Source organism: Hemitrygon akajei, chromosome 17, assembly GCF_048418815.1.
Source record: "Hemitrygon akajei chromosome 17, sHemAka1.3, whole genome shotgun sequence".
Taxonomy (NCBI): domain Eukaryota; kingdom Metazoa; phylum Chordata; class Chondrichthyes; order Myliobatiformes; family Dasyatidae; genus Hemitrygon; species Hemitrygon akajei.
Genome location: NC_133140.1, coordinates 76,304,375 through 76,320,018, shown reverse-complemented (window position 1 = coordinate 76,320,018; position 15,644 = coordinate 76,304,375). Strand labels below are relative to the sequence as shown.

The window sequence follows — 15,644 nt, the reverse complement described above, 5'->3', positions numbered from 1 at the left end:
TTCATACTCATCACAGACAGCCATGAAAGAAGAAGCCCCATAGAATGAATGATAGAAGCTTCAAAGCCTTCACACAAGCAGCAGCAAAAGCATCAATGCCCCCTCCCCCTGAAATTTGTGCCAGCAAAAGCACTGACCCTTCCAACCCCCCCCCCCCCCAGTGCAAGCAACAGCAAAAAAAACCCCAAAGAGACCTTGGTGCAGAGTCCATCTGTTGTTGTGTGAATGAAGTCGCTGGAGAAAATTACTTGTAGATACAAAGCAGCTTCTTTATTAATAAAACTAAGTACACCAGGCATCATGGAGATCTGTTCGGTGGAAAGGTCTGCTGGCCCAACGTGGGGCTCGGTACTTTATGTGCCAAACATCAAAGGACAACTCCGTATCTACGAAGTATGGACAATGCTTTCTTTGAAACTACATGCAACCTTCATAGCTCCTGATTCACATCCACACCACAGACATCCAAATGAATTTTACTCAGCATTGTCTGGACTGGGATTCACAGCTTTTAGGAACCCATTGTTCAGAACGGCACTAGAAATTAAATACACAATACATTTTCAGATGTGAAGATTGGTAGCCAAAGTCATTTGCTAAATGTATTGTCCTAAACCCAAAAGTTACTCTAATTCCATCAAAACTACAGCCCATAACCAGCACTTTGCTATCTCAGATAGGCTGTCTCTCTCTCCAGCGAGGGAGAGAGAAGTCGCTTCTGCAACAACATGAGTGGAGACCAGCAACTCACTGTTCTGATGTTGCAATCTTCCACATCACTCCTGCAAGCCCTCTGTTTCGAGGACTGACTGCCAATCATGACAGAGAAAGAGAGAAAAAAATAAGGATTGATAAGATGACAGTTTTTCATGGCACTGACCTTTGTGTTTCTTTACATGGGATTAAGGGCGTCCAAAATCGATAAAATAATGTCAGCTGATTCTGCATATACAGTATATTATTACAGAAAAGGAGGAAAGAACCAGCCATTTGGTTTATATTGCAAGTAATTGTTTGCTTTTCAATTTTCGGTTTTCATTTTCTGTTTGAGAGCAATGATCCATGAAACCCCAAGGGCTGGAAGTAATTGCACAGAAGCTGCTCCTTGCCCAGTGTTAATGTGAGGAGTGGACACACTCCTTTAGCAGTGAGTCTCCTGATAATATTAACACAAGAAATTGTGCAGATGCTGGACATCCAGAGCAACACACATAAAATACAAGAGGAACTCGGCAGGTCAGACAGCATCTCTGGAGAGGAATAAACAGTCGATGTTGTGAGCTAAGACCCTTCATATCCTAATGCATTTATAGTTACGAGACTTTCTATCTGACATTGATCACAAAGAACCCCAAAATTAAAACTTGAAATGGACAAACTTGATTTAAAGTACGAAGGCGTAAATTCGTAGAAAACAATTTGAAACACTCAATTTTTGAAGGACCTCCACCGCCCAAGCTATGGCTTCTCACTGCAGCCATTACCATATAACCATATAACCATATAACAATCACAGCACGGAAACAGGCCATTCCGGCCCTCCTAGTCCGTGCCGAACTCTTAATCTCACCTAGTCCCACCTACCCGCACTCAGCCCATAACCCTCCACTCCTTTCCTATCCATATACCTATCCAATTTTACCTTAAATGACACAACTGAACTGGCCTCTACTACTTCTACAGGAAGCTCATTCCACACAGCTATCACTCTCTGAGTAAAGAAATACCCCCTCGTGTTTCCCTTAAACTTTTGCCCCCTAACTCTCAAATCATGTCCTCTCGTTTGAATCTCCCCTACTCTCAATGGAAACAGCCTATTCACGTCAACTCTATCTATCCCTCTCAACATTTTAAATACCTCGATCAAATCCCCCCTCAACCTTCTACGCTCCAATGAATAGAGACCTAACTTGTTCAACCTTTCTCTGTAACTTAAGTGCTGAAACCCAGGTAACATCCTAGTAAATCGTCTCTGCACTCTCTCTAATTTATTGATATCTTTCCTATAATTCGGTGACCAGAACTGTACACAATATTCCAAATTTGGCCTTACCAATGCCTTGTACAATTTTAACATTACATCCCAACTTCTGTACTCAATGCTCTGATTTATAAAGGCCAGCGTTCCAAAAGCTCTTGAATGGAAAATCCTGCAAAATGTAGAGGGTAGGCCCAGTCCATCACAGGTAAAGGCCTCCCCGCCATTCCGCACATCTCTGCAACATTGTCACAGGAAAGCAGCATTCACCACTGGGGACTCCCAACATGCAGGTCATGCTCTCTTCCCACTGCAGTTATCAGGAAGAAGGTACAGGAGCCTCAGGAATTACACCACCTAGTTCAGGAACAGTTAACCATCAGGCTCCTGAATCAGAGTGGATAACTTCACTCACCCCATCATTGAATTGCTCCACATGCTATGGACTCACTCTCAAGGACTCTTCATCTCATGTTCTCAATGTTTATTGTTTATTTATTAATATTTTTTGTATTTGCACACTGGATGTCTGCTTTGTTGCCTTTCATTGATTCTATTACAGTTATTAGCTTCTTGACCGCAAGAAAATGAATCTCAGGGTTGTATATGGAGACGTACAAGTACTTTGATAATAAATTTACTTTGAACTTTGATTTCAGAGTTGGTGAATGAATCACATGCTTGTGGTTTAATGTGATGACCAGTATTCACAACAATGTGCCAATGTCAAATATTTTTAAGATTAGATGGTTTGGGAAGAATTTACCTCTTCTTAGTAACTACAGAACTCACATTTGTTTTCTTACATGTGAGGCCATACATTAGCATTGTCTTTGAAAATCCAGATGAGGTGCAAGTTGACGGGCACATACCAAATGGTAGCAGGACTGCTTGATAAAGAGGATCTTTAAGCCTATTTTTTAGCCTGCAGAGAAACAAAGATCTGTCCAACCTATAGCCAGCTTTTGTGAATGATTCTGGTTCCATTGTTGAGAAATGATGTACCAAACTCAATGGGAGCAAAGCTGATTTTCTCTGTTCAGTTTGAGAGGATAAAATTGGAAATAAAGAATACGTAACACATGCTTTCAAGTTGAATAACTGCAAACGGAGTTTTTTTTCCATTTGGGCCAATCTTTTGAGCAGACCTTTGAAATCAGTGGCACAGGATATGGAGGGAAAAGAATTTCACTCAGTTTTCCAGAACTCTAAGTCAATGTCAGTGATGGTTGAAGCATATTACATTGTTTAAAAATTGATTTAGCAAATGGTTGAAGGTGCGAAACCTGTTGAGTTATGAATTGAAAACCAGGCTAGGATACCAAAAGTTGTTCAAAGAAACTTGAAAATTTACAAGGATGTTGTGGGGACTAGAGGATCTGAATTATAGGGAAATGTGCAACACACACGAAGTAGTGGAGGAACTTAGGAGCCCAGGCAGCATCTATGGAAAAGCGTAAGCAGTCGACATTTCAGGCCGAGACCCTTTATCAGGACTGACATCTCAGCCCGAAATGTCGATCGTTAACTCTTTTCCGTAGATGTTGCCTGACCTGCTGAGTTCCTCCAGCATTTTGTGTGTGTTGCTTGGAATTTCAGCATCTGCAGATTTTCTCTTGTTTGTGTATGGGGAAAGGTGAATAGGTTAAAACTTCATTCTCTGGTGCGTAGGAGAGTGGGGATGGGGATTTGATGAAGGTAAACAAATTTATAATGGGTGTAGATAAGGAAATATACAAGCAAGTTTTTTCCACTGAGATTGGATAAGACTTGAACTGGAGGTCACAGGGTAAGAGTGAAAAGTCAAATACACTCAGTGGATATTTTATTAGGTACTGTATTAAATGTTTCCCAATATTAACAAAAAGTTAAGACTCACAGATATTGCTGTTTCAAGAAAAAATATGTGCTTCAAATCTAATCAAAATTAACTGATGCAGGAAATGACAGTTTACAGTACTGTGCAAAAGTCTTTGACACCCTAGCTCTATATATATATATATATATATATATATGTGTGTGTGTGTGTGTGTGTGTGTGTGTGTCTAACACATTTGCATAGCACTGTACGTAAACCACCCCATCTGGCACCAACAATCACTTAGATCACATTTCTTCCCCATTCTGATGTTTGGTCTGAACAACGACTGAACCTCTTGGGCAATGTGTGCATGTTATTTTGCATTGAGTTGCTGCCACATGATTGGTTGATTACATATTTGCATTACTAAGCAGATGTACAGGTGTCACTGAGTGCACTTAAGAGTAATCTCAGGGCAAACTTCTTCATTCAACAGATAGTGTGAATGTGGAACGAGCTGCTAGTGGAAACGGTAGATATGGATTTGATTGCAAAATGTAAGAGAAGTTTGGATAAATACATGGATGGGAGGGGTATAGAGGGCGATGGTCCAGGTGTGGGTTCATGTGACTAGGATTAGTAACAATTCATCATGAAGTAGATGGGTTGAAGGGCCTGTTTCTGTGCTGTTGTGTTCTATGTCTCTATGACACTCTGAGACTCTAACCTTAATAGATAATCCACCCTGGAAAAAATTAAGATGTTAGAAAGAGGATTGAAGCAAGTGCAGAGATGAGAGAGGATGAAATAATGAGGGGAAGTTTATGACTGGCTGGAAGAAGGAGAGATGAAACAATAAAGGGTGAGGCCAAATAAAGGCCAAAGGTTGGGTCTAGAACAGAAATTTTCAAACTAAGGTCAACGGACCCCTTGCTTAATGCTATTGATCCATGGTATAAAAAAGTTTGAGAAACTCTGATCTAGAATGACAAAGAAGTTGAATTGTTACCGTCAACTCTTGTCTCCAAACAATGGAAAAATTGGTTAAAATATATAATTGTCAGTACCCAGATTGGCAACTTAGATTCACCTGGCTATAATTTAGAAATGTATGGACTTTGGTAAATCTAAAAATAAATTTGTTGAATCTGAGTTCCCAATTTGCTGGGATTGATGTTGTTAAATTTATTAGTAAATATACAGTAAACAGCTTGGGTTGGACAATGTGGTCAGGGAAGAAGAGGACTGGAGTTTAGTTGGTTACTAGAAAGAATTGGAGTGAAATAGAGTTTGACTGTTGGAGCAGCCTGGGCAATCAGGGGATGGGAGTCTGCTACTTTAGGAATGACCCCCAATCTAACAGCATATATTGAGTTCAAACACTCTTTGTTGTGATTGTTGGGAAGGTAAAGTGTTCCTCAATCCCCTGTTTATCTTCAGTATGTGAGGCCATGGACACAGTGAGGTAGAGAATTAAAATGACAAGAAGATCACTGAACCTTAACACATCTTACAGCCCAGTGGAGACTCACAAATGTACTGTAGGATTTTTCTGGTAAATCCTAATTTCCATTGCTTATCCCTAGGTGACCTTGAATGGTAATGAGCCATTAGCTTATGAAAATATTTTGAGAACAGTTAGAAATTAAAGTCCGAAGTTCAAAGTAAATTAATTATCAAAGTACATATTTGTCAGCATATACAAGCTTGAAATTCATTTCCTTGTGTGCATACACGGTAAATCCAATAACTATAACAGAATCAATGAAAGTCTGCACTCAGCAGGGTGGATGACCAGTGTACAAAAGACAACAAACTGCATAAATATAAAAGGAAAAAAAGACTTAATAATAATAAATAAAGAATAAATATTGAGAACATGAGATGAAGAGTCTTTGGAAGTGAGTGTAAAGGTTGTGGGAACAGTTCAGTATTAGGACAATTGAAGTTGATGGAATTTATCCTTTCTGGTTCAAGAGCCTGATAGTCGAGGTGTGTTAAGTGTTCCTGAACCTGGGGATCTGAGTCCTGAGGTTCCTGTACCTTCTTCCTGATGGCAGCAACAATCAACCTTAATGCAAAGTCAAGGTTCACATCCAAGCCAGAGAGAATAAGGAGGCAGATTTCCTTCTCTAAATGAAACTAGCAGAATTATTTTGATAATCCACATTCATTGGTTAGAAAATTCTGACTGGGCTAGATAGACCAAATGCAGGGAATGATGCTTACCCTGGTTAAGAGGTCTAGAATGAAGGGTTTCAGTCTTGGGTAAGACATTTAGTCTTTAAGAGAAAGATGTCTTCAGAGGATGGTGAAACTTTGGTGTCTCCAACACACAAGGTGGTGGAGACCAAGTTTCTGGATAAATTTAATGAGGTTGAAATATTTCTTGACACAGACACAAGGAGAGAGATAAAGGATCAACTCTGATGGTTTTGAGTGGTGGAATAGGCTTGTAAGTTGAATGATCACCTCTTATGGTTTTTCTATGGTCACTGACTCATCACTTTTAACTTTCCCAGCTTTATTTAATTAACAGAACTTATCTACCAATCATTATGCCATGGATTCCTAGCCAATCAACTTAACAACAGACATTGACCTCACTCATTCTTGACATGTAGTGAGCCCTATTGTAGGAACTTTTGGATGTCTTCTGCTGTTCTTTTCACTTTGTGACTTGCCTATAAATTGCATCTCCTAGAGTCATACAGAAGTAGGTCCTACAGCTCAAAGTCCATAATAACCATCAACTGCACTAATGCCATTTTGTTCTCATATATCCATCAGCTCCTTTACGTACTAGAGGCAATTTACTAATTAAGCTACAAACCCACATGTCCTGCGGATGTGGGAGGAAACTGGAGCGCCTGAAGGGATTTGGCCCGAAGTGTCGTGTGTACTCTTCTCCTTAGATGCTGCCTGGTCTGCTGAGTTCCTCCAACATTTTGTGTGTGTTGCTTGGATTTCCAGCAACTGCAGATTTTCCCTTGTTTGTCATCTGAAAAATATGGTCACTGACAGCAGCAGAGATCAAATTCGAAATCAGGTCGCAGGAGCTGTGAGACAGCAACTCTACCAGCTGCTCAAGTCCTCGCTAGATGTATGGATGTAGTACTGAGATGCATCTCACTGCCAATTCCTTTTCTCCTTGCAGATAATGAAGAATATATTTCATCAATCCTTCAATGCGTACAAAACAGACATTGAGCCCAGGGTGAATGACCTGACAATTCATCTTCTACAGTGCAGCCGAAGATTATTTGAAATCATGCTGTCACATAGGAGGGTCACGGCAGCTTACATTGAAGGAGATAATGTTGTTGTCACCATAGAAGGTGAAGCAGCTAGAGTCTTAAACTTTGATACAGGTAACGTACTGGTACAATGAAGGGGAAATATCTCTAATAAATGTTCTAGTTTGGCTTGTTAGTCATTCTTCTGATAAATGCACGGCCATTCAGTAGCAGTGGTCAACCTGAGTTTATGGATCTTGGCTTCAGGAGTGAAGAATCTCACATTTAAAAGAGTTATTTATAAATTATTTAAATTCTGATTAAAAAAATCATATAAAAACGTCTTAAGCAACACACACAAAATGCTGGAGGAACTCAGCAGGCCAGGTAGCATCTATGGAGGAAAGAACAGTTGACATTTCGGGCCGAAACCTTTCGGCAAGACTGTTTTGGAAGGAGGATTCTGGTCTGAAGCGTGGACTGTACTTTTTTCTATATATGATGCCTGGCCTGCTAAGTTCCTCCAACATTTTGTGTGTGTTGCTCAGATTTCCCGCATCTGCAGATTTTCTCTCGTTTGTAAATACATTTTAATTCTGATTCCCGGTCCTGTTCTGACATGTTAGACTATGGTCTTCTCTTGTGCCAAGATGAAGCCACCCTCAGGGTGGAGGAGCAACACCTTATATTCCATCTGGGTAGCCTCCAACGAGATGACATGAATATTGATTTCTCTGTACAGTAAAAAAAAATTCCCTCCTCCTCCCCTCTTCTTCTATTCCCCACTCTGGCCTCTGACCTCTTCTCACCTGCATATCACTTTCCCTGGGTCACCTCCTCCTTCCTTTCTCCTTTGGTCCACTTTCATCTCCTATCAGATTCTTTCCTCTCCAACCATTTACCTTTCCTACCTACCCGGCTTCACCTTTCACCTTCTAGCTATCCTCCTTCCCCACCCCCCGCACACTTTTAATTCTGGTATCTACCCCCTTTCTTTCCAGCCCTGAAGATGCTTTCAGCCCGAAACACCGACTTTTTACTAATTTCCATGGATGCTGCCTGACCTGACCTTCTGAGTTCCTCCAGCATTTTGTGTGTGTTAATTTAAGTTATTTGATTTGTGTGAACCATAGACAAGACAAGCTTTTCACTGTATAAGAGAAAATCACATCTTCCTTCTATTTAGCCATAAGGGTTCAATTAATCAAAATGTGACGAAGAGCAGTTTCATCAACATCCAGTTCTGTCTGTGTAAGGCCACTCAACCCATTGTCCCTGTGCCATCTGCTTGAAAGAGCTAATTAATTAATACGCTCTTCCCGTCCTTAAGCATAAAGATTTGGGACACCATGGTAGGGTAGTGGCTGGCGTGATGCTATTACAACTCAGGGCATCAGAGTTTGGAGTTCAAATCCAGCATCTGTAAGAAGTTCGGACGTTCTTTCCATCAGCACATCGGTTTCCTCCAGGTTCTCCAGTTTCCTCCCACAGTCCAAAGACGTACTGATTAGTAGGCTAATTGGTCATTGTAAATTGTCCTGTAATTAGGCTAGGGTTAAATGGTGGACTGCTGGGTGATGTGACTCGTTCGTCATAAGAGCCTGTTCCGTGCTGCGTCTCTAAGTAAAGTCAATATATAAGAGTTTTCCTTTTATGGAAAGTTGCTTTTGGCTTTCACCAAACACTTGTGTGGAGCATTCAAGATTAGGCAATCAACAAAGTTATTACAATTAGCTTTTTCTCCTTGGATAATGCAAATAATGTCTTGTAACATTGTAAAGACATTCTGGAATAAAACAAACTGCACCATTTCCCAAGAAATTGTGCACTATTAACTGTTTAGTTGAGACCTTTTTCTTAATCTCTTAAGATCTCTTAAATTGGTAGAACCTTTACAAAAGGTTACATGACTGGTGAGATGAAATTTGTTGTTCCACTGCACTCCTGTCTTAGGTAAGATGATGTCAATCAATATTTTTCAGAGGCAAGCTACAACCATATTTTGAAAAGATTGCTGCTTCATCATTTATTTCTCTTGAAAGTTTGGGGGGGGATGGGGTGTCTACTGCACAGGATTGAAAGATGCTGCAGAAAGTTGTGAACTCAAGTCAGCTCTATCATGGGCACTAGCTTCTACAACATCCAGGACATCTTCAAGAAGTGATGGCCCACCATTAAGGATCCCCTTGCCCCACACATGCCCTCTTCTCATTGCTACCATCAGGAAGGAGATACAAAAGCCTGAAGGCACACACTCAACAAATCAGGAACAGCTTTTCCTCTCGGCCATCAGATTTCTGAATAGATATTAAACCATGAACACTATTACACTACTTTTTACACTACTTACTTAATTTAACTGTTTAATATATTTACATATTTACTGTAATTCAATTTTTATTATGTGTTGTAATATACTGCAAAAACAACAAATTTCACAATATATGGCGGTGATATTAAAGCTGATTCCAATTCTGATTCTGAAGTTCATGTAAACTATTAAAGTAGGTGACTGGCTCTTAAACTTTAAGATATTTTGACAGATGCTGAAATTTTTAGTATTCCACAATCTTTGGAAAAAATTGTTTATGAATCGTTGTGGTTAGTAGAAATCACAATTTGATTTTGTAGGCTTGTCTTTTCATTAATTATTTACAAATTGACTGTCATGGCTAATAGCTCAATAATATGTTTCAGTTTGGATGAAACATGGGTAATAATTAGAATTGAAAGATCAGATTTATTTCTGCTCGGTCTATCCCATCTTCTTAACTCTGGAACACGAACAATAATTGTCCTCTACTCCCTGGATACCTACTAGAACAGATATCAAACCTAGAATTGTCCTGGTCACTGAATAGTTCATGAAAATAACTAGTCATGGAGTACTGAGCTTAGTTGAATTAAAGTACATGATAGGAATTTGTCTATCATTCATTTTGAGCTCAGAATCAGAATCAAAATTAAATCATGATCAGGTTTAATATCACTGACAAGTGGTGAAATGTGTTGTTTTGCAGCAGTAGTACACTGCAATATATAAATGTACTATTTATACTATATATATTATATATAATGTATACTTTATATTTCTATAGCTGTTCCTAGAGTGTGTGTCTTCAGGCTCTTGTACCTCCTCTCTGATGTTAACAATGAGAAAAGGGCATGTCCTGGGTGGTGGGGGTCCTTAATGATGGATGCCTCCTTTTTGATTCATCACTTTTTGAAGATGTCCTCGATGATGGGGAGGCTAGTCTCCATTTCTGAGTTTATAATCTTCTGCTGCTTTTTTGGATCATTTTCAGTGGCCCCTCCATAGCAGATCGTGATGCAACCAGTTAGAATGGTCTCTATGGCATGTCTGTAGTAACTTACTAGCATCTTTAGTGATATGCAAAATCTCCTAAACCCCTAAAGGAGTATAGCCTCTGGCATGCCCTCTTTGTAATTGAATCAATATGCTGGGCCGTGGGCAGATTACCTGAAAAAGGAGAAAATCTGCAGATGCTGCAAATCCAAAGCAATACACACACAAAATGCTGGAGGAACTCAGCAGGCCAGGCAGCATCTACAGAAAAGAGTAAACAGTTGACATCTCAGGGTGGTGTTGGACTGAAACATAGATTTTCTGAGGTGTTGTCACCCAGGAACTTAAAACTGTTCACCATTGCCATTTCTGAATGCAACACCTCTAATCTCCTCAAACTGTTCAAATCACTTCATCTCTGAGGTGGAAGTGTCATCCCCATTGATGGTAATTAGAAACATGACTGAAAGCATGATCAAACTTGTGCTAAATACACCATGGTAGTGGCAAAGTTGTCTACACAATTCATGCCAAAGATTGTGCAATGCTTTACAACACATGACTGCAGAAAGTAGGACATTTGAACGGGAATATCTGTCTTGATAATCACTCACACTCATATCTTCTATCACCCAGAATATCAAGGGCATCAACCACATGTTAACATCAAAGATTGGCAATTGGTTTCTTGTCGTCGTACATACTGAAGTACAGGGAAAACTTTGTAACTTTGAAAATCTTTGCAGTTTTCACAGCAGCAGCATATTAAAGTAATACAAGAAGAAAGCAGTAAGAGAATGCAGAATATGTTGTTTTGTGGATTCTATTGTATTTCTTTGTTCTACTTTGAATGCCTGCAAGAAAATCAATCTCTGGTAGTATATGGTGACATATACATACAGTACTTTGATAATAAATTTACCTTGAACTTTGACTTTAAGCTCAACAGGTTGGGCAGCATCTATGGAGGGAAATAAATAATCAGCATTTCGGGCATGTTGCTGAAGATTTCTAGTGTCTGTAGAATCTTTTGTGTCCTTGATATCCTATATGCTGTTAACAGCTCTGTTAACTAGAGTCATTTCGTTCTTGCTTCCAGGTTGTGGAGTTAACCTTGGGCTGAATGGCTTGGAGTCCTTGGAGGAATTTATTTACAAGGTAGCAACGGCAGCTGACCAAAATGACGTTTTTGAAGCACTCTCTGGGAAAATCCGACACTCTAAGCAGCTAGCGGATGACTTCCGCCGGAATGGCTTGACTGTGACCATGTTTCAATGAGACTGTCAGGGACGGTGTTTCTGAGGTTTGGAGATGCGTTGGTCATTCAGTTTGTGAACTCCGTCGCACGGGGCCCAGGAGTGTCAGATAAATATCTTTCCTCTGGTGCTCGGAGTTAAGTGGTGGGTTTGACAGAGGTGTATGGGTGAAATTCAGAGGTTTAACCTTAGGGAAACATGACAAAGCCAAGAAAATAGCTGTGGGAAGCCTGAAGAACTATTCATGCCCACACTGTTACATTAGGCTATCGGTCACAGTAGTTTAAATATACTGAATATGAAATTTCTCACTGTTTACATTATAATTCCACTTGCCAATAAAATAAATATCTCAACACATGAGGATCAGTGCTTGGTCCAATGCAAACAAAACTCTGCAGATTAACGATTGAAAGTCTCTCATGATGCTCAGTAACTAGATCAATCAACAACGTTACATTAGCCACCACAAGTCCTTGTGTCCATCTTGTAGGTTGGTCAGAAGAGTTCTTGAAGTATCAGTTACTTATTTCAAAGTTCTGTTGTGTATCTAAAAAACAAATTTATTGAATAACTAGAAGACTTGATAAATGAACATATGGTTTTACGATGCAAACACTTGATTGCAGGGTTTTGCTACTGGGGTACATTAAAAGCTCAGTAGACTCTGGGCAAAGCCCATGATCACCACATGAATAATGGAATTGCTTGCACTTATAAGGTAATGTTTTTCTAACATAGAGATGCTGTGTAATACAACAATTCTGTGTGGTACCATGAACATCTATAATATATCAAAAGTTTCTTGGGGAAAACTGAGCTGAGCAAATGTGAAATTTGATCCATTCTTGAATGACTGTGATTTTGGCAAGCATGCTACTTTTCAGCATTTCTCCAGCTTTTTGTGTGCGTTGCTCAAGATCTCCAGCAGCTGCAGAATCACTTGTGTTCATGAGCATACTTTCCATCGGCTCCTGTATCGCAGGCAGAGCTCAAGAAGAAAATCTTTTATTTGAAGGGTCACCTCATGAACACTAATATCATATCACATGACACATCCCAGTTCTTAATGCTGCAGAGACTTGGCACTTCCTTAGGACATTGAAGGGCAATCATCCCACCAAACCTTTGTTGGCTGTCAGCAAATCTCTCAATCCCATTCCCTCACGTATTGCCCAGTTGTCTAATTTTATGTGGTTATCAACTCCTGCCAGCCATCTATTCTAGAGACAGTTTACGGTATCCAATCAAAAAATCTATGAGCAGGTCTTTGGCATGTGCAAACAGCATCCAGAGAAACCCAGTGGTAATAGGAAGAATGTGTAAACTCCACAAGTACAGTAGCAGAGGTCTCAGTTGATCAGGGTGGTTGGAACCATGGGGCAGCAGTTCCACGTTCTATTCCCCTAGAGATAAGCACAGGCTCTGATAGGGCAATATGGTGCTTGGATTGATGGTGGCCCATGCATTTGTGCGGAAAAGGTGGGTTTGAAAGAAATTAGAATTAAAAGGGCAGACGATACGTAGAGGGGTCTCGTTGAATTTCCCCATGGGGATGAATAAAGTATCTATCTATCTATCTATCTTTAAAGGAAAGGGCAAAGTCATACTCGAGTTTAAACTGAATACACATTTAATATTTGATGCATGAGAGGACATTATAGAGCTCAAGTAATCACAGCAGTGTAATACTTGTATTTGATACCATTCAGAAGGACTTGATAGTCATTTACCTAGCCTGTTAATCATGAAGAATGAACGTCACCCCAGGATAACTTGACCTTGGTGTTAAAAGCTTTACTGAGTATCTGAAGAGGGTTAAAGGAGTGATAGCGTGAGTGTACAACCCTGGTGGAGAATGGGGTGGGGGGGGGGTTCGATTCAAGATTCAAGGTTGCTTAATGTCATTTTTAGTATGCAAGTGTAAAGGAGAATGAAATAATTGTTACTGCAGATCCAATGCAGCACAAAAAAAACCCAGAATAAGTAAAAGAACACAATAATAATAAAAACATATAAATACATAAAATAGCTTACAAACAAGGATAGATTGTTATGTCCAGTAAGTGATGATAAAGCACAGGAGTGTACATAAGGTGACTGGCAGGGAATGATAAAATAGTGGTAGTTGGGTACATGGATAGGTATGTTTGTGGGAAGAGATGGTGATCAGCCTTAGTGGTTGGGGCAAGTAACTACTTTTGAGTCTGGTGACGCAAAAAATAGAGAACACAATAATAATAAACTTAAATATAAATACGTAAGATATCTTTTAGACATAGATTGATTGTATGTCCATAGAATGATGTTAGTACACTAAGTGACTAATGGGAAATAATAAAGTAGTGGTGGAGTTAGTGGGTGGAGGTGTTGATCAGCCTTGCTGCTTGGGGAAAGGAACTGTTCTTGAGTCTAGTGGTCCTGGCATGGATGCTGCATAGCCTTCTCCCTGATGGAAGTGGAACAAGCAGTCCATGAGCTCAGTGTGTGAGATCCTTCATGATGTTACTGGCCCTTTTCTGGCACCTTCTGTATATATGTCCTTGATGCTGGGTAGACTGGTGCCACTGATGCATTGGGCAGTTTTGGCTATCTATTGCAGAGCCTTCCTGTGCGACGCAGTGCAGTTTCCGTACCACATAGTAATGCAGCTTGTTAGGATGCTCTCTACTGCACATCTATAAAATGATGTGAATATGGATGTGAGAAGTCCAGTTCTCTTCAGCTCCCTCAGAAAGTAGAGGTGTCGGTAAGCTTTCTTGACTGTGAAGGATGAATTCTGGGACCATGAAAGGATCTGTGGGATGTGCACTCCCAGGAGTTTGAAACTTCTTTGCTGCTGATGTAAAGAGGAGGTGAGTGGTGCAACTTCTCCTGAAATCAATAACCATCTATTTTGTTGACAATAAGGAAGAAATTGCCTGGGAACAGGCCTTGAACTCTTTCACCTCCTCTCTGTAGACTGTCTCATTGTTGTTGGTGATGAGCCCCACCAGTGTCATGCCTTTGGCGAACTTGGTGTGTTTGACCATACTGTCATGCGTGAGCAAAGTATGCAGCATCGAGCTCAGCGCACAGCCCTGGGGGACGCTCATGCTGAGGATGATGGGGAGGGAAGTGCAGTCGTTCATCCTGATTATATAAGGTCTGCTGGTTAGGAAGCCCAACACCCAGTTGTACAGTGGTGTATTTAGACCTAAGAGGAGTAGGAGGTTGATGTGTACCTACAAAATGCTGGAAGAACTCCAAAAATTTGGCAGGGGAATAAACAGTTGAGATTCGGGCTGAGACCCTTCATCAGTACGTAATCAGGAATTTGCCCAATCCCTTCACCTGCCTGTACCTATCACCTTCCAGCTTGTACTCCTATCCCACCCCCTCCCAACCTTCAAATACTTTCTTCCCCCATCCTTTCTAGTCCTGATAAAGGATATTGCCCGGATATATCGACTATTTATTCCTTTCCATGGATGCAACTTGAGTTCCTCCAGCATTTTGTGTGTTACTCTGGATTCCCAGCATCTGCAGAATCTCTTGTGTCTGCACTAAATTGACTTCAACATTAACTTGTTGTTTTACATCTTTCAACATGATCCATTTCAGAGAAAGTTTATTCCAGACCTTGAGTGATGAGGGCTTTCTGCCAAGGGAATGCAAATAAATTTGGAGTCAAGGACAAGATGCCAATTGATGACAGGCATGAAGGACTAAAAATTCATGTGCATCAAGTGCTGGTGGTCAAGTACAAAGTATCAAATGTTATTGCACAAATCTGTGCAAATAACAATAGTCTGTAAATGATGCAGTGATCATAAATTTGTCAAGGAGCCATAGAGTCATAGAAAACCAAAGTACAGCAACAGGCCTTTCAGCCCATCTATTTCATGCTGAACCATTTAAAATACCTAGGCAAATCAACCTGCACCCAGTCCATAGCCCTCCATACTCCTCCCATTCATGTACCTATACAAACTTCTCTTGAGGAGGTTCACAAGGATGATTCCAGGAGTGAAAGGGTTATCATACGAGGAACGTTTGATGGCTCTGGGTCTGTACTTGCTGGAAT

General features: G+C 40.3%; 1 protein-coding gene across 4 annotated transcripts in view; it reads left to right on the top strand.

Moving 5' to 3' along the window:
• The window catches only part of LOC140740844 (uncharacterized), a 126,401-nt gene extending 114,465 nt beyond the window's left edge, over positions 1-11,936 (top strand). For 3 of the 4 annotated variants that reach the window (XM_073070399.1, XM_073070400.1, XM_073070401.1), the window contains 2 exons: positions 6,937-7,150; positions 11,422-11,936. In XM_073070399.1, coding sequence (XP_072926500.1) covers positions 6,937-7,150; positions 11,422-11,600 — 393 coding nt within the window. In that variant the 3' untranslated portion in view covers positions 11,601-11,936. The remainder of the gene's footprint in view (positions 1-6,936; positions 7,151-11,421) is intronic. The other variant, XM_073070402.1, reaches the window with a different exon arrangement.
• Positions 11,937-15,644: the final 3,708 nt, after the last annotated feature.